At 44.3% G+C, this 19,332-nt stretch overlaps 1 protein-coding gene across 1 annotated transcript in view; it reads left to right on the forward strand.

The window, feature by feature from the left end:
- Positions 1-523: 523 nt before the first annotated feature.
- LOC104412030 (parathyroid hormone/parathyroid hormone-related peptide receptor-like) overlaps positions 524-19,332 on the forward strand; it is a gene marked incomplete at its 5' end in the record, with an annotated part of 23,105 nt that continues 4,296 nt past the window's right edge. Inside the window, 7 exons of the mRNA XM_010022622.1 lie at positions 524-551; positions 2,114-2,205; positions 5,113-5,299; positions 6,285-6,438; positions 13,021-13,081; positions 14,860-14,926; positions 18,494-18,588. Coding sequence (XP_010020924.1) covers positions 524-551; positions 2,114-2,205; positions 5,113-5,299; positions 6,285-6,438; positions 13,021-13,081; positions 14,860-14,926; positions 18,494-18,588 — 684 coding nt within the window. The remainder of the gene's footprint in view (positions 552-2,113; positions 2,206-5,112; positions 5,300-6,284; positions 6,439-13,020; positions 13,082-14,859; positions 14,927-18,493; positions 18,589-19,332) is intronic.

Here is a 19,332-nt window from a genome sequence, read left to right on the forward strand (position 1 = left end):
CTTGGCCATGCATGAACCTTGTGGTCTTCTGTGAATTATTTAAACTGCCATCCATGTCAGCTCCAAAGAGAGGGTTCTCAGACCATGGAGGTGGTTGTTTCAGCTGGCAGATGACTCAATATTTTGTTACCTGGAGGACCTTTCCTGATTCAGCATTGTGGTTTCCACCAAGCTGGGACCTCCCTTGTGATAGGAGATGAGTGAGACCTGGAACTGCCTTTAAAGTGTTGTGGCAGGTTTTTTTTTCCTCCTGAGTAAATCCAAGTCTCACCATTCCTGAGGATGAACACTCCTGGGAATTAACAAGCATGAGCTGCCCTCCCAAGGGCTGCCCTGTGCAGCCTTTGGAGACCCTCAACCTTTTGCTTCTGAAGCTTTCCTTAAGGACCTAAGCCCCCCCCATCCAAAAAATCATGTTCCCTGAAGGCTCCCCATCGTGACACTGGGTAAGATTTGTAGCATCCTATCTATGCAAGCAAGCACACTATCATGCATGCATGCATGCATGTGTATGTCTTGGCAGTTCTGACTCAATATCCTTTCAAAAAGAGGCCCTGTGGTTAATCAGAGGAATTAACCACAGCCTCTGAAAACGTCCTACCAGCCAATCAGCAGGCCCTTCCCAAGACCATGGCTGCTACAACAGTGTCGTCTGACAGGAACGTGGATCTTTCCGGTTAAATTTCTGAATGGGGCTCAGGGCCACTTTTGTTCAGCTGGGCATAGTAACACCTCACAACTGATGAACTACAAAGAATTCTAAACCTGGAATAGGATTTTTATATTTTATTTTAAATGTTCACCATTTTCCAGTTCAACGAGGATTCCAGCTTGGCAGCGGGTAAAGTATATACCAGGCTTAGAAGGGAAGGAGCTTTTTTTTATCCCCTAAAGCTCTCAAATCTGCTCACAGTGGCTTTTTAGTGCCTGCTGCCTGCACAGATATATAGACATACATATATAAATACACACATACACACTAGGTTAATATTGCCAAGCACACCACTCTAGCAATGGAAACCGCAAAGAAACATTCACATATCTGGGGATTCTGATGTAATAGGGCTGAGGTTTCACATTCCAGGACAGCATTTCTAGCTTCAAATAAAAATCAGAGCTGTCATTCAGAGCTCAGCATTACTAATATTGTAACCCAGTGGGTGGGGTGAGGGAAAAGCAGGAGGAGGCAGGGGAAGAGGAAGCAAGGAGAAAGATGCTGAATTTGTTGATTTCTTTGGGGTTTATTTCTAATTTCAGATGATGAAAGGCAGTACAAGCTAGGATGGTGGCAGACATTTTAACCCTTTTCAGGCAGATATTCAGTAATCCCTGAGTAAAGCAGCATGCCCCAGCAGAGGATGAAGAAAACTATCTCGAGATTTCATGGAAACCTTAGGGTTTCTAAGGCCAACTTTAAAATATAAGGGGGCCAAGAGAACTAAAATCTACTACAGGATTAATTACTATAACCTCTCCTGTGACAGGACCATTTCCAATGGGACTTTGGCAAGCTGAAGTTGTGTCTGGTTTGGATAACCGCAGTCATTGGCTGCTTCTGATTTTAAAAAAGAAAAATGAATACAGGTGATTTCTTCTCATATCCTACAGCCAAAATATATCCTCCCTATATTTTCTGTGGTGGGTCAACACTCCACCAGCATGGACATCAGTCATTCAGCAATGGTATGGCACAGCCTTATGGCTAAATTTTAAAGTTCCATAAAAAAATCCCAAGTCAATGGCCATTTTGTTCAAGCAAAAGTTGCCAAGTGATCTCTCGATTTGGCTGAGTTTGTAAAGCGCTTTGGGTTTCTTTGGGATGAAAATGTTGCAAAACTCCCAGACATGAGATTAACCAAACTCCATCACTAGTCCCTTGCAAGAATCCTGGCTCTCTCCAGTCATTAGGAAAAATGAATACCGTTTTCGAAGCTGATCTTACATCAAAAAGGTGACAAGAAGTATGATTGCCAAAGGTTTTCCAGACCCTGAGCTGTACACCCCCAGCAAATATGATAGCCTGAATCTCTGTGCTGCTACCACGGTTGTGTTACAATGCAGTAGGATGCGTTCTAATGTGACGCTATTTTTTCCATCATTTGTACTGCAGGAGGTCTTTGATCGCCTCTATTTGATTTATACTGTTGGATACTCCATCTCTCTGGGATCCCTCACAGTTGCTGTCCTTATCCTGGGATACTTCAGGTAGGCGGCTCTGTTTCTACCTAAGTGAGTTCTCACTAGACTGGAAAAGCCTCAGGCTTTCCTGAAAGATACAACTGGGGTGGCATGTGCTTCTTCAGCAAGCCACAAGAGGTTGCATCTGTGCTTTGGGCTGTGTTAGTGGCACGTAGGTCAAACTTCTTGGGGGATGGTGGGTGGGATGTCTGAACTTCTTCCGTTTGCTTGCAATGGAGTTTTCTAGATCCTCTCTGTAGCAAAGGGGAAGAGAGGCAACTTCAGGAAGAGGTGTGTCTCCCTTGGAAGACTATCTGGGGTTTTCTGTCCCTATCACACCTTCCAATGACTGGCTTAGATTATTAGATGGCTAATTTTTAGATAGCTAAGGTTTCATAAGGGAAATTCCACTCTAAAACTAAATATTCATGAAGGATAGACCAGTTGAATGGGGCCCCATCCAAAAATGACCACTCACCTTCCTAACTCTGATTGTCTGCCCTCCCTTTCCATCACCCCTGCCAAGGGATGTAGACCCCTAGATATATCTTGAACCTATACCATCCTTTCCTCGAGCCTGGCTATTCCATCTTCTTGCTGCCACAGAGACCATGGGATGTGAGGTATGAAAGGAGTCACTCATGGCTAGAAGTTTGGCTTTGGGAAACCATACCTGGTGAGCTGCAGATAGAGCAGGGTGCTGACCTTTGATCCCCTGAGTCCCAGATTTGCTTCCCTTCAGTGGCTGGCAGTATCTTCTCCTAGCAGAGAGCAGGACCCAGACAACAGCTGTGGAGGGAAATTCTCTACACAGCAAACAGCCACGTGGTGTCTGCAGATGGACTCAGCAGCTCCCACTGTGCAAGCTCAAGCTAAGCCCCAGACACATACCACTGGGTATAAAATGTGTGGCCTTTGGCTCTAAAAGTGCTCAGACCTCTCTGCAGTGAGCAAATGGCGGTCAGGGGGATTTGTCTGTATAGCAGAGCATCCCAGCACCTGAATCCGTGACACATTAGAGCCAAAGGGGACTGCGGCCTCCGCCTGGAAACACTTCACGTGATGTAGTCCCAGAACCCATCCCTGCCACCACCTTTCTATCCTCTCAACCCTTTCCCTTCTGTTTAATTTCCCACTAGACCCTGGCAGGTTGTTCAAATATTTAATGTTCATATACGGAAGAGTACTACTAGTTTCAGGAGACATACTCTCTCTTTATTCATGTAGTCAGAGCACTTCATTTACAGCCCAGACTACACGGGCAACTGTGCTAAAATGTCTTTGTCCCAAGGATCAAAGCAGCATCAGGGACAAAGCCAGATTTTATTCCAGATAATACATAATCCAGAAATTCAGTAATTACTTCTCAAATGCAGGGAACAAAGCCCATCTTTGATACCTCAGCAGTTCCACTTGGCACAATTTATATTATAATAGCACAGGAAACAACCACTATTACTGTAACAATCTCCTCCAAAGGAGAAAAAAACCACAGCTTTGATTTTTTATTTCCATTTTTAGAGCTGGGGATTTAAGTGGGTATAAATTTATTCCTGCATGGTTAGCCAGGCAACCGAGCTATAGAGGACAGAAGGGACCTCAACAGGACAGTTAATTCTTTCTTCTGCCCAAAGGTACGATCACTATTTGTAAAACACACTTCATAGGTACAAGCCTAACCCATTCACTTCTTACCATCTGGCTTTTCCCCGAAAAGGATCTTAAAGCGCTTTACAATCAGCATTTGGGGTCATTGCTGCCATTGCTGGGGTGGAGCCCAGAAACTGCTCAACATGACCAAGCAAAGGATAGCATCTCTAATTGAAACAAGAAAGCAGCCTGTCACTCCATAGTAACTATTATGGTTGCTACTGAATTTGGAATGGGCACAAAGATTAGCAGTTTACAAGAACCTCTGCAAGCTTTTTAGTGGCCAAAAGGACTCTAACCTCTGTAGTCTATTTTCTCTACACAAAGTGCAGATAGATAAATGTGAGGTTTTCAAATGCAGGGTTTGACATCGAGGAGGGTGTATTTGTTGAAGGGATGGATTTAACAGTGAAAGGGGGACACATAGGATACACACTTAAGTATCAGTGACCACTGTGCATGTATCCTGCCTTCTGTCTGTACATCTTGGAAAACGACTGCATGTCTGACGCACACTCATTGTATGTGCACTGAGCACCAGGGACATGCTCATCATGCACACACTGCATAGTGGCATGTGCACAGCCTGCACACACTGCACAGCTTTGTTGGCTCACTGCACACATACTGCACACCAGATGTTACATGCCCTGAATGTACCCTGCATGCTGGATACATGCTAACTGCACATACCCTGCACATCAGTTGCGCACTCACTACATTAGTCCTGGTGTTCACCAGATGTGCAGACATTGCACATCTGCTTCATACAAATGCACTTCTCACTGCCTCCAGGTGCCTGCACACTGCACACACACTGCACTCCAGATTTGCACACACTGAGTATGGACTGCATACCACATACCTTCCTCCAGCTGCATGTGCACTGCACACACACCATCCTCTGGATGTAGATTCACTGCCCATGCTGCCTGCTGCATGCATGCTCACTACCCATGCCCAACACAGGCAAAATGCATCCCTATTTCTTTGCAAGATTTCCCAGCCAGAAATAAAGGAGTTAAAGTGAGTACAGGCACAGCATTGTCCTGATGCAAAGTCAGCAGCAGTGTGCTGCAGCCAAAACCCTGGAGAAGGTTTTAATTTATTTACCAACCCCATGTGTGAACTGTGAGCACAGGGCAGCAGTGGCACTAGCACTGCTTCCCATGGTGGCACAGTGCTGATGAGAGGAGTTGGGGCTCTTCAGAAGCAGAGGTGAACACTGAGACAATCCAACAGATGGGCTAAAATACTCCAATCCTTCTGTGTCTTCTCCTCCAGACGTTTGCACTGCACTAGAAACTACATCCACATGCACCTGTTTGTCTCCTTCATGCTGAGAGCCGTGAGCATCTTCGTGAAGGACGCAGTCTTGTACTCTGGGTCAGCTTTGGAGGAGATGGAAAGGATCTCAGAAGAAGACTTGAAATCCATTACTGAAGCACCTCCAGCAGATAAATCGCAGTTTGTGAGTATCACTGGAGCAGACCTTTCTCCAGGCTTCGTGCTTCTGTCCTCTCTGGACATCTGACCGCTTTTGTTGGGATTTTCTACACCAGCTTCCCCTTTTCCTCACTCTCCACAGACTCTCTCCATCCTTTCCTACTCCCTCTCAAAGAAGGGTGGCTTTACCCCACTGTGCCAAATGGGAAGGGGAGCCTTGAGTCTCAGTGAGGGTTTTCCTCCCATGAAAGCAAAGGTTTACAGGTCAGTGTGGAATAAGAGGTCAGCTTAAGAGCCCATTTAAGATCAGCATGTCCTGGAAGTCTCTACCAGGTCTCCATCTTGCAGCTTAGGTCTGTTTAGAAAACACCTTGACCTTGTGGGTAAAATCCTCTAGATTCTGTTTGCTCTTGGAGGACCAGTCATCAAAGCCTACAGCACACATCTAGAGCGTTTTCACAATCATTGAGGAAAGACAGGCAGCCCTGGAAGACCCTGTCTTAGATGTTCATGACAGGATGAGATGACTCACCCTCAGCATGGTGCCCATATCTCTCCATGAGCTGAGTACTTCCAAGTGATGTGACTTGCACCAGGTCACCCAGACCAAGGCTACGGCCCTTTCCCCTCTAACATTGACAAGAGACACAGGGAAAAAATGAAACACAGATGCCTTAGAAAGCGTGTGAGATCCTCACCACTGGGATTGGGAGACAGTAAGATCAGGTCAGCATCTCCACAAGTGCCCTGTCCTCCTACATCTCCCAAGTCACCCGCTATTGGACACACAATATTAGAATGAGAGGAAGCTTTCTTCTCAATTGGTCATCTCTTCTGTTCTTGCACTGATTTTTCCCCCTTGTAAAAACCCTGGAATGGAATTTTCTCATGTATTTATTTCCTTTCTCCATCTCGTTTTCCAGCCCATTTTGGTAAATTATGGTTTTACATAGAACAAGAATTTTGCACCATGTTCCTCACCTAACCCTGTCTTTCTGTGGTCATTGCAGGTAGGCTGTAAAGTAGCGGTTACCTTCTTCCTTTACTTCCTGGCAACCAATTACTACTGGATTCTGGTGGAAGGGCTCTATCTCCACAGCCTCATCTTCATGGCATTTTTCTCAGAGAAGAAGTATCTTTGGGGATTCACATTATTTGGCTGGGGTAAGTCATGGCTGCTCCTTACAGTTGATCTGTAAGAAGCTTGTTAGATGTAGTCTTTGAAGCAGATAGTACATATACTGTCGTGGTTCAAGCCCAGCTGGCAACTTGGAACCACGCAGCCGCTCGCTCACTCCCCCCGCTCCTCTTCCCTCCTCCCCCCGCTCCCGGAGGGATGGGGAGGAGAATTGGAGGAATGTAACTCCCACAGGTTGAGATAACAGCACTCCAGTAACTAAGGTATAATACAAATCACTACTGCTACCAATAATAATGATAAGAGGAATAACAAGGGGAGAGGACACAACCGCTCACCACCCGCCGACCGATACCCAGCCCGACCCGAGCAGCGATCTGGGCCTTCCAGGTAACTCCCCCCGGTTTCTATACTGGGCATGACGTGCTGTGGTATGGAATACCCCTTTGGCCAGTTTGAGTCAGGTGTCCTGCCTCTGCTTCCTCCTGCCTTCCCCTCCTCTCTGGCAGAGCATGAGACTGAGAAAGTCCTTGGTCAGAGTAAACATTACTGAGCAACAACTAAAAACATCGGTGTTATCAGCGTTGTTTCCAGGCTGAAAGTCAAAAACACAGCCCTGCACCAGCTACTAAGAAGGAGAAAAAATGACTGCTGTAGCTGAACCTAGGACATATACATAAATACAGGAGAAGGGAGAGAGGCAGAGTAAGCATCAGAGACACCGTGACTCTTGCAAGGACTGGTTAGGTCTCTTGTGAAACCATTATCATTTCTAAATTGTTGTATTTAAGCTGTGGCACTTCCAGGATCTTTGGAAGTATCAGCCCAGACTTGGAGTGACAACATATCTTGTCATTTTTCCTGGGCAGCAGATGTCTGCATGTGACAGCTGATTTTAGTGCAGCTTTTGAGATATATCCATCTCTACTAAGTGCCTCCTGCTGAGAAACAGGCATTGGGCTGGAGGGGCAGAAATCTGCATGGGGCTGTGAGCATCTGCTCCCAGTGGCAGACCTGAGCTCTGATTTCCTACCTCATATCTCAGTTGCTTTAAAAAGCTCCTGAGGTTTCATGAGTGTTGGAACACCAGGAGAAACCTGTAATTTGTGGGGAAGTCTTTTCTTTTTCCTTTTCTTTTAACCTGGGCATCTTTCCCTGGAGTAAGGAAAAAGGAGCGGGATGTGGGTGCAGGGAGGGTCCTCATTAGCAGAATACTTTGTGGGCACACACATTTCAGACGAGAATGTGCTTTCTGTTCACTTCTGGCATTAGCCTTGGCTTGCGAGGAGTTATGAGGTGCTAGTAGGCTGAGGACAATAAAACAACTGCCCACAGTTGTCTGAGGTGTGTGGACTGTAAAGGAGAACAGGAAATGTATTAGACGATCCTTGAGGACATAACTAAAAATAATAGGGTGTAGGTCTACAAACGAGTTTACAGCAGGAAAAACCTGTTCAGAGGTGTCTATAGTTATCCCTAAACTGTATGGCCCAGAACCACTTCCCAAAAAAAGACCAAAATGTACCTGGCCACATCCTGACTGCATTTTAGGACAAGATTAATGCGTGCACCACACCACCCACATTCCAGAACATGATTTCTTCGGAAGAAAACTGGTGTCTCTAACAGTGGAGCTCTGAGCAAGCCAGATAGTGCAGAGCTGAGTTTATAGAGGATTGTAGAGTTTTTCTTTGTGAGAACAAGCAAAGGATTCAGTAACCCAGGGCAGTCCAGCCTGCAGGACTCTCTTCAGCTATCCTCTTTCCAAAGTGTCATATGGGCAAGAAAAGGACCACAAACTCCTTGCTAACCTCATGTTCAGCCAATGCATAGGTCAGAAACTGGTGGTGATGTCATATGATAAAGATGGAAGGTGTAAATATGAGTCCCAAAGGCGACATCCATTTCTCAGGCAAAGTCCAGTCCCAAACAGTTGGTAGGTACCCATACAGTACTGAAGCACAAAAGGGTCACAGGGAGGCTAGGGGAGTGCAATGAAGGCTGAATAGATTGGGATTTAAAATCCCTGTTTTCACAATTTCTGTAGAAGTCCAGGGGTGTGAAGTATGTGGATGGTGGAAAACCCTTGCCACCTTGGAAGCTGGAATAGACGATCTTTCCATGTCCCATTCAACACAAACCATTCTGTGATTCTGTGCATGATTCTGTGATTTTGTGAAGTATTTTGGAGACAGGGCATTTCTTACCTCGGCTGCTGTGAGGCAGAGAAGACTTTAGATGTCACTTCTTTTTTAAAACCAATGAACAAAACACAAATCCAGAAAAACCCCATACTCATCCTCTTCCAAACCTTCAAGGTACATAAAATTTGCTTCTCAGAAAATGACATTAAACTGTACAGAGCAGACATAAAAAAGCAATTCCCCAGAGCAAATTCTGGAAAAGAGGGAAACAGCTGGAAAATAATGCCATATGTTTAACAAGAAAAACTAACTTGATGCTGCTCGTAATGCAGACAAAGGAAAACAGTCTAACAGGCATGGGTTTCTCTCATTAATTCTTCCAGCCACTGCCAGAGTATAATCATTTTATCAGAGCAACCACAAAGCTGAAGTCACACCTGTCACAACACCAATCATCCATGTGCTTCCAAAAGCTTGAGGCTGCTCAATTTAAATTCCTCTGGAATAAGAACATAGGATCCCTCCAGTTGCATTTGGTTTTGCTTTGTTTTGATTAGCATGATAATGTACACACACACACACACACAGACGTATTGTTTTGATAGCTTTTGGGCATTTGCAAGAGCAACCCAATCCAAGACCCACTGGAGACAGTGAAAAAACTCCAGTTCCCTGCAGTGGGAGCTGGATCCTGTCCATACAACAGCAATGAATGACAGGGAATCAGTGATAAATAATGATAACCTTCCACATAGGTACAGAAAAGACAAGTTTGCCCAAAAAGCTCTGTTTTTTTGTGTTTGTTTGCTTGCATAACAATAAACAGTGGCATATTTATCCTGCCTGAAATTTCCAAGGTGGAAGCAAGGAGCAAAAATGACCCTGTAACACCTTATTTCCAGACTACTGAAGAAACCAGAACATACAGTCACTCTTTGATGTCATACCCAAAGATTTCTATTGAGTCTTTTCCATCCACATCCTCACTGGCACAAGGGAGCACAGCTCCGTAAGTCTGCAGCACCCTTCTTGCAAAGGAGACACTGGTGACAGAAGGGAACTTGTTCCTTGCCAGCACCCAGCAAAAATAAATAAATACTGGTATTATGGGCAACAATAAATTCCCCAGCAGACTTCAAGTTCCCTGCAGCTGTTTTATGAAGGAAGTCTAAGAAGCATGACCAATAGCTAGAAAACCCAAACTGATTCCACTGGCATTTTTCCTTCACATCGTGCTAATTCACTGCCACTGACTGGACTGCACTGACTTGCAGCTACGGTGCAGATGAGGATTGCAGGAAGACCTGGAAAAGACAAATAGATCAATGTGGTACTGTTAGAGGTGCTTAGGTCCAAAAACCCCATGATGGTGAGCCCTGCATATTTATCTAAGCAGAAATCATCCTTGCCTGAAAGTATTCATACCTAACAGGACAAGAGGCAAAAAAGGGTGTTACTAGCCCCATTTAATATTAGGAAACTGTGACAGTTAGGCAGAAAAAACACATGTATTGTTCCTCAGAGAGGTTTTCAAATACCAGGGAACTGAGACCAGATTTCTGCAGGCCTGCATAAGGTCTTTATTCATACGCTTTCTTCTACCAGTTGCTTTGCAACCACCTCCCTTACTCACAGCTTTGGCTCATGCATGAAAGCCATTTTTCCAATTGCTAGCAGACATGTACACAAGAAAAGCAACAGAGGAGAGCAGGGGGTTGGGTTGGCCACCAGACTTTGCCCAGCTTGAGGTCTGCACATTTTCCAGCTGCTGGGGAGATACCTGACTTTATAGCACCTGCATTGTACACACTGTGTGTATTGACTGGAAATGCACAGCGCATACAATGTGGATTCTGTAGAAGTCACTCACAGCATCACCACCTGGTGGGGTTCATCCTGCATCACACCGGTCGTGCACGTGGGGTACATACGTGCAAGGGGGAGGACACGCATGCATTCATCCTTGCATGCATCTGTCTGTGCTAACAGCCACAAATGAGATCACAGGCTTTTTGGAGACTTGCTTTCCTTTCTCTGGTGAGGTGGTCAGATGCATTTAATCATGAATGACTCTGCTGCTGACAGAGCTGCATCCTTTCAGGTTTCTTGCTGTTTCCAGATATCTTTGGATGTCCAGCTTTGAGGACATCAGTCCTGATTTGGGGGTTCATGGCTCTCCCATCAGTGAGTGCTATGAGTGCTCAGCAGGAGGGATTGTCAATCTTGGGGCATCACAGACCAGGACTTACAAATGGAGACACCAGAAAGTCAGTTGTCACCCTCTGAAAGTGAAAGACATGCTGGAGGCAAAGCTAAACCTTCTGAATCTTCATGTTGAAAGACTAGCTTACCACAGTGTGAGAATTAGATCTACAAATTACCTGACAGCCCAAGCACTCCATGACATGTTGATGTAGAAAGAATTTAAAAATGAGGCAGAGGAAAGGAGGGAGAGGATTCATATCACTTTTTGTGAATTAAAAAACATCTATGATTGTTCACACTGCAAAAGAAAAATGATGTAGAAGACACAGAAAGACAAATGTAGCAATAAAACTGGTACCAGGAATTCACTTGGTGTGTTTTGCAGAAAATATCAAGGATCCTTTTCCTAGGCTTGCCTGAACGAAATGAGGCAGCAACACACAGGGCACAATAAACTCACACATAGGGATTTTTTTAGGAGTAATTATTTTCTTCTGTATATTTTGTTGTTGGTAGGAACCTTGAACACAGCACAGGATTAGTATGAATGGGGACAGCATCTCTTCTGAAGTGCAGGACAGGCTAGAGAGGAACAAACACATGTCAAACACATCCAAATCTCTGAAACAATCAATCTTTCAAATTTAGAGCTTCACAATAGTGGGTGAACATCCACTGTTTTGCAGGAAGGCAGCAGGCATGTCAGCCTTTCCACACAGCCGGTTTCTCAGTTGATATAAACTGGAGTATCGCCAATATCAGCACAGTTACATGCATTTAAGCCTTTGATATCTCAGCCAGTAGTCTGGAGCATGCACGTATTTTTCATAGGTAGGAGATTAACAGTGAGGAGGAAATAGACAATGCTTGTTAAAATAAATCATCACCCTCCCCAGTCCCTCTGCTTCAACATGCTCATGGGTTCCCAGTGCAATAGGTTAAGTATTTTCTTTCCAATGCCAGCCGTTGCAGGGGGTCATAGAGAAGGGTGCATTCCTTATAAATGTATCTTTGTAGGCAGCACTGCTGCACTGGTCCTGAGTGAGGCTCTGTGTTTAATTATTTATGCTTTCTTACATTACCATGGCATTTAAAGTTTGAACCAAGATAACACCTCCATTGTCCATACGTGTATGAGACAGGCATCCCTGCTCTACACCCCAGCTCAGGAAAGCGTCCGTGGTCAGGAAAGCCTTTAAGCACCCTAATGAGACTTAAGTGCATGCTGAAAGTTAAGCGTGTGCTTATGCATGCCAAGCCCCAATGAGCTTAGGCTGTGAACAGCATATTTACAGTCATCAGTGATAAATGCCACCTTTACTTTTTTTTTTTTTTCCCCCTCACCTGAAAGGGGCTATTCTTGAATTTGTGGAAGCTACTATGGCTTTGACCCTGCCTTTTAAGGGAAGCCAGTAGGGGACTCAGTTGTACAAATAAAGCAGAACCGGACCCTAAAAAAATAAATCGAAGGTTGCATTTGGTTATTGGTGATTCTACTTTTCACAGGGAAAAGATGAAGCCCAGCGTCACTGTGGCTGAAATGAGGGTGGTTCATTTGGGAACAAACCTTTGGCTAGCGTATTTTACAAACATTACTCTAAATTTTAGTGCTTATCTGCTTCATGCAACAAGTCTCTAACACTTAACAAGCTTCTAATCCATCCAGCCCTTTGGTGGGAGCAACGGTCTGAGCCTGACTCCAGATGCCCTTTCTTTGATGCAGGGGAAGGGAACAAATGCCTTGGGAAATGTGTGCTGCATGAAACCCTTCTCTGCTGCAAATGGAATGAATGGGCTAGAGGAGGTATCAGTCATGCAGGTTCAAACACTACAGGCTGTGTATCTATAAAGTAGCATTAGAGGAAAGGCACGGGACGTGATGATTTATCCTTGTCAAGTCCATGACCATCCCAGGCTCAGAACACATGGCTATCACCCAAATACGAATCAGGAGATAGCTTAAGCCTGGACTGCTCCTGGGACTCTGGAGAACAAGCTGCTCTGTTTCAAAAGCCAGGAGAGTTCACCGGGGTGGACATGCCCAGACCATGACATTTGTCTTCCAGAAGATGTTCCCTGTCACTGTTTGGTTTACCATTGAACAGACATGACACCAAGACCAGGCTTTCGTAGTCTAATTATGCTTGAATATTTAAAAACTGCTTCTTCCACATTCCTCTAGCCCACTCCACCTGGGCTTATGGTAATGCATGCCTCCAGTCCCCCTTCTCACCCCATTTGACCTGTGTTTTTTTGCAGGACTCCCTGCTGTATTTGTTACAGCATGGGCCAGCGTGAGAGCCACTCTAGCCGACACAGAGTAAGTTGCATTGTGTTTTCTTTTCTCTCTTTTACGTGTTACGCTTTTTGTGGGGCTTTTGGCAAAGCCAGAAGAGATTTCTACTATGAAGTTAACAAACTTCTGGGGGTAAGTATGGCAGGAAAGGATAAAGTGGGTGCAACTTTCCAAGCTTTCCTTTCATTTTACAGAATGTGATAAATGTGAACACCTGCAGCTGTTATCCCTGGGGCTAAAGAATACTGCTTCACAGCTAGGCAGGGACAGGATAGAGATCTTTAAAATCCTGAATGAATGGGAATGAAGTTGAGAGATAACAGGTTCAGCACAGTCAAAGAAGGTGTTTTGGTGTTGATGAAGTGATGAAGCTGTAACTCATCCATGCAGGTGTGGATGCCAGCATGTCCTTAGGTTTAAAAAGCATTTGTACAAATTCATGGAAGATACTTCCTCTAGAAGTCTTAGATACTCAGTAGTGCTCTGGCTCAGGAAGCCATCCTGAACAGCAAACTGTTGAAAGAAAAATCTAGAAAAGCATTACTATCTGCTTAGGTGGAACTACTTTTCCACCCTAAATATCAGCTTCTGGATACTGTCAGAAACAAGGTATGGATCAGCTGCTTCTTGGTTCTACACTTGCACCCTCATGGCCTCATATTCTTACAGTGCTGAATGAAGGTTCCATAGCATCCAATCTTCAAACCCCCAGACAAACACATTTTCTCCCTATGATGCACAGGCTTGACCACACAATGGGTTTCACCAGCCCATGATCTGCCAGCGGAAGTGTGGGGTCCCCAGGTAACTTTTCAAAGGCTTTCCCTGGGAGGACACTGCTTTCCAAATGGGATATTAGCTCCAGGCTTGGAAGGATGGAGTAACACAGCTACTGGAGTCTGATGCTTCTGCATTGGCACAGGCTTGTCCTCGTAGAGTCTTTCAGTCAGCACTGGTGGTTTCTGTTTCTGTGCCCCTGCCTCTCGCTTTCCTTGAATAGCTGCCTGGGCAGTATCTGGCCCATGAAATGAAAACTTCAACTGCCCTGTGCGGGCTGTCTGGCTCAGATAAAGAAAAGCCTGTGGCACTCCTCTCTCTGTGGTTGGAGAGAATTCAGAGTAACTAACACTGAGTGACCTTATTTAATAGCTGCTGGAAACTCCTCAGAGGAAATAGTGTTCAGCCCCTTCTTGGCAGACGGAGGATTGTAGCCCAACATCCACGCCACCAACAGCTTGCCCTTCCAGTCCTCACTTGGATAAGGGCTAAAGATGAAAAGGAGATAAAGGCTTTTGTGAGGCATGGCTGGGTCTCACTGGCAGGTCTGAAGGAAGCCCAGGAACTGAATGTAGAACAATGTTGTCATCACCATGTCTTCAGACAGGACTCATGCAACATTGTGCAGGTTAATTCCAAGGGGTAATTCTATTTCAGCCTCTTATTTTCGTGAAAGCTGGATTACTCTTAGTGTAGTTTTTTACAGTAAGAAGGTGAAGAAGTGGAAAAAAAAAAAACAGAAGGAGGGACAAGTCTTGATGACTGTGAAAATAGCAGTTCCACCAGCTGGAAAGCACAACTTTACACGTGTTTAGGAGTGATTTCAGCTTTGAATATTATAACAGCAGGAGACGGGGCTAATTTTGAAGCCACAATTACTGAAGGCAGGGGTAAAGCAAGGTCCTTCCACCACACCAGGCTTTGGAGGAACTCATCCTTTCAGGGTGGATTTATCCAACAAGAAGCTTGATTCTGTTGCTCTTTGTAACCAATGATTTCCTGATTGGATGTCAATCTCTTCTCAGGTGTTGGGACTTGAGTGCTGGCAATTTAAAATGGATTATTCAGGTGCCCATCCTGGCAGCTATCGTGGTGAGTACTGGGTGATTGCAAGGGTTTGGAGGCAGTGCCTTTGGTCAGTGCAAGCCCAGTGAGAAGAGTTGAGCCAGGCTATCTTACTCTAATCACCCTGTTAACACAGCTCCTGCCTTAATAACTTGGAGCCTTCATACATCCAGTTTAAGGGCTTTATATTTGACCTGCCTCTAAGTTTGATCGCTGCATACTACAGAGGGTTTATGAGCAACTTCAAATTTTGCTTAGGAGAGAAAAATGACACAAGAGTAAGACGCTAAAATCATTAATTAAACAAATATTCAAGCCAATATTTCCAACCCATATTATATAGGGAGAAACCCTCAGGGTTAATAACATGTTCCCAGCAGGCATCTCCAATGGGAAAAACTGGAATTTGGGTCCCATAACTAGACCAAACCTTTTGTCCAGTCATGCTTCAGTGTCATTAGATTGTCTCAGACAATGTTTTTGAACTGATAAAAGCTTTGGCTACCTCAAAGGTGGGGATGGAAGTTAAACCATCCCAGCTATGATTGGACATGATGTTCATCACTGATGGAGGATTACTTCAGCCCCCATCCAATAGCCAAAAGGAACAGAAAGGATATAAGTAACATTATCCAGACACAGGACTGAGCTCTCACAAGCTGGAGAAGTCATTATAAGATGTGATTATTTGTGCAAAGGGAATTCAATGGGTAGTTGTGTGTTTGCTAGAGGAGGGTCCTAATTAGCTAGAGAACCTGCTTTGAGAGTTTTCTTTAATTACCTTCTCTGCTCCCTCTGTCTATCTCTATGAATCTCCATTACTCCGTCTCCTGATGGTTAGATGTGGGCATGGAGAAGAGCTTGTCTACTGCCACGCATCCTAGTTCCCCTTTACATTCATCCATGAACCTCTCTATAGTCTTCAGAGGGTTTTGCATCAAGCTCTGTATAATTCCTTCTGACTCACAAACCAGGAAGCCTTGGAAGATGATGAGTGTGGGTGAGAAAAAGATCAGACCACCTGCATATAAACATCAGGAAGGTTTCTGAGGTGAATATGCTCATATGTGCGATTAGGTGAGCTGCTTTGGATTTGGGGGTTTTTTTCTTCGTCATAATTTCCTTTTGGTGAAAATTCTCCACCTGGCTCTAGCCTGATTCTGCACCTTGGAAGACACAAATCACCAAGCCCACATCGTGGTCTTTGGAAAAGAAATGGTAGGATGGAGAAAGTTCAGATAGTTCAACTACATGAATGCCAGCAACCCCATTGCATTTAATTTAAAGCCCAATTAGGAGAGGAGAAAGAGCTCAATTGAGGCTCGTCCTTGTAAAAATAATGTTTCTCCATGAGGCTCTACTGTGCTTGTACCCTGGCTATTTGCAAATGCAGCTATTCATCATGCAAATATATTCTGTGGGTTGTTTCTGTTTAATTTCTGTGGGTTCATATTGTTCACTTGGCTGTTTTTTCAGTTCCCACACTGGCTTGTCATATGTTGCTGGACTAAGTTATGCATTTTCTGGATGTAGTGCAGAGATTTTGGAGGCTGAGGGGCTTAAAAATCCATCCACTCTGCTGATAGCTTTGATGATATTCAGTAGTCTGGATTTCTTTTGAAACTTAGCACATGTTTCAGGAAGTCAGAGGAGTTTCTCTCTTGACTGTGATACAGTTGGACATCTTCAATTTAGCTAACAAATGCAGAACAATATGCCACTTTTGAGCTTTTGAAGCTAGAAAAACTCGTATGAGAAACAAAGCCTGCTTTTTTTTTTTTTCCCTTTTCTTTCCCTTTCAGATTGGTTTTCAATGAAAATTAATTATATGCCCCCAGGCTGTATGCTTCTCTGCCTGTCAGTCTACCCATCCCTCTCTTATAGCTTTTGTGCCAGTCAGTAAATTCCAACCAAATGTAACTAAGAGAATGGGGTTGCATGGATGTTAAATTCCCACAAACCTCATTAAAACAGTTGAGTAGATATGGGAGAGAAATTCTACTAATGCCCCTTCAAGGGAAAGGGTGTAGTATGACCTTACCTCCTTTTTAACACAGAGGAGAGCTGTTCAAAATGAACTTGCACCTCATTAAAGGAGAAGGAATCCAACCACAGAAGACAAAGCCATAGCAAACCAGGCCGTGTTCATTCAGTGGCTCAGGGAACTACTTGTTTTAACAGTGAGGATAATTAACCATTGGAACGACTTAGCAATGGTTGTGGTAGGATCTCCGTCATGGAAACACTGAAACACAGATCTGCTATAGCTCAAACAAAAATGAATACAAGAAGGTCTTATGGACTGCATTTTGCAGGAGATCAGACTAAAGGTTCACAATGGTCCCTTCTGGCATAAAACTATGAGCATGTGTGTGGCATGGTAAGTTGTTTCCTTGAAATGCCACTATATTGGCATGTGAGAAGTCAAATGACTGCTGCAAGCCTGAAAAGAAACCCATAGGCATCAGCATTAGCCCAGCAACATGGATGAGCCCAGTGGACAGTTACACGATAGCTCTGCTTGTGGCCTTGCCTTAGTCTGGGGCAGCAGCAGCAGATGTAATCCCAGCTCTAGTGAAACCAGTCTCTGAAGAGCTCCAAAAAGCTGAGAATCCCTCAAGCATCTCCTCATTTCCCCCCTCTGGTAAGTGGTAGTCTAGCCATAAGATGTTGCTGTTACCTTTTGCAGCATGGGTCACCATGAGCATGTTCCTGTAGGACTAGATTAGCTCAGTTGAGCAGCTGGCCACAAGACTGGCTTATAGATGTGGCTCCCTGCATAGGAAATAGATATTACTTACTGTCCTTATCTAGTCCATACTAAACACTCCTCCAGAGGGACAGTTATCAGTGTACATAGAACAGTTTTACAGTTCTATTGCCTTTCTGCATTCTTCATCTGCCATGTCCAGTTAGGACTACTCCATGTCTTTGTCATGGTGCAGTTCGTTTGCTCTTCTTTCCTTTTGCACATGGAAGTACAGAAAGGCATCTTACTAATGCTTCTCTTAGCCAGAGGAGATCTTATTCTTGGGTGGGCTGCAAGAGACAAATATAACTTCATTTCAGTCTGCTCCCTAGACCCCAAACAAAGTGTGAGATTTATGAGGCCATGAAAATGACCCATATTACTGTATAGAGTTTTTGAAAAAGATGATGTGAAAAATACTGAGAGTTGTCTGTAATCCAGGCCTCAAAATGTCTAATAAGCACTGCCTTATATACTGATATCCTATCCAGTTACCAGGTGTCTGCCAGGCTGGCTAGCTCAGACGTAGGTGTATCCATGTGAGATGCCCATACCTTGTCAGAGACAGCCATTCTCTTCTCTCTCTCAACCACTCAGGTTAAACACAGCTGACTAGATCCCATCAAACCCTTTGGCATTTTTCCTGGGGAGTTCATGCCTTCCACAGGACAAGTTCCCCCAGAAGCAGCTTTACACACAGCATGATCAGCTCACTGCCCGAGTCCCTTGACTCACGTTGGGGAAAGCATTGACTGAACAGCATTATCACCATCTGGATCTTTATTAACAGTTATCCTTTCTTTGTTGTTTTTGTTTGTTGTTTTTTTTTTTTCTATCTCTTCCAGGTAAATTTTATTCTTTTTATCAATATTATCAGAGTCCTAGCAACCAAGCTACGAGAGACGAATGCAGGGAGGTGTGACTCAAGACAACAGTACAGGTGAGTCACATACCCTCTCCACTTTTGGGGAGATGTCAAAGTCTTTTTTTTCACCCCTTGACTAGAGAGGGAGCCTAGGGTGACACTGTAGACACCTAAAATAAGGTGAAACGAGTGCTGTCTTCCAGGTCTGGTAATGCAGAATGAATCAAAGGCAGTTTAAACATCTCCCAAACCTTTCAAATCCAACCTAGGGTCCTGCCTTGTAGTTTAAAGAGATGAATTCAGTCTCTAACCAGTTTGGACATGACTACGCTGGCCTTGAAACAAAAGTTCAAAAATAAAAGTATTGCATTTGCTGTTGGAGTCCCTAAAACTTGTACCAATTTATTTATTTTTATTTATTTCTCTCCTGTACTTTGTAAAACTTATCCTATTTTTTAAGTCTGCACTTCAGTGGATGTTTCAGTGCCTTTGCTGAAATGAAAAAAAGATTCCTGGCTCTTTGCTGGAAACCTGGCATCTCCCTGTTTGTTTTATTTTCCTTTGTTCTGCCAGATCTTCTCTCTTGACAATTTTGGATATTTGTAGTACAGCCAAAACTGGACAGAAAAAGCAGATCATTGAGACACCTTGGCTGCTTGTTTGCTCCCAAGGCTTCTTGTAATCTCCTGAGCTTGACTGATCAGCATGGCACATGCAAAGGCAGGGGGAGGAGAGGCAGAAAGATCTGGGCTGCAAACCATGAGCTCATTGCTACCATCTCACTCTCCAAACACAAGATGTTTCATTTGAAGCAGGAAT

Source organism: Nestor notabilis, unplaced genomic scaffold, assembly GCF_000696875.1.
Source record: "Nestor notabilis isolate BGI_N333 unplaced genomic scaffold, ASM69687v1 scaffold4339, whole genome shotgun sequence".
NCBI lineage: Eukaryota > Metazoa > Chordata > Aves > Psittaciformes > Psittacidae > Nestor > Nestor notabilis.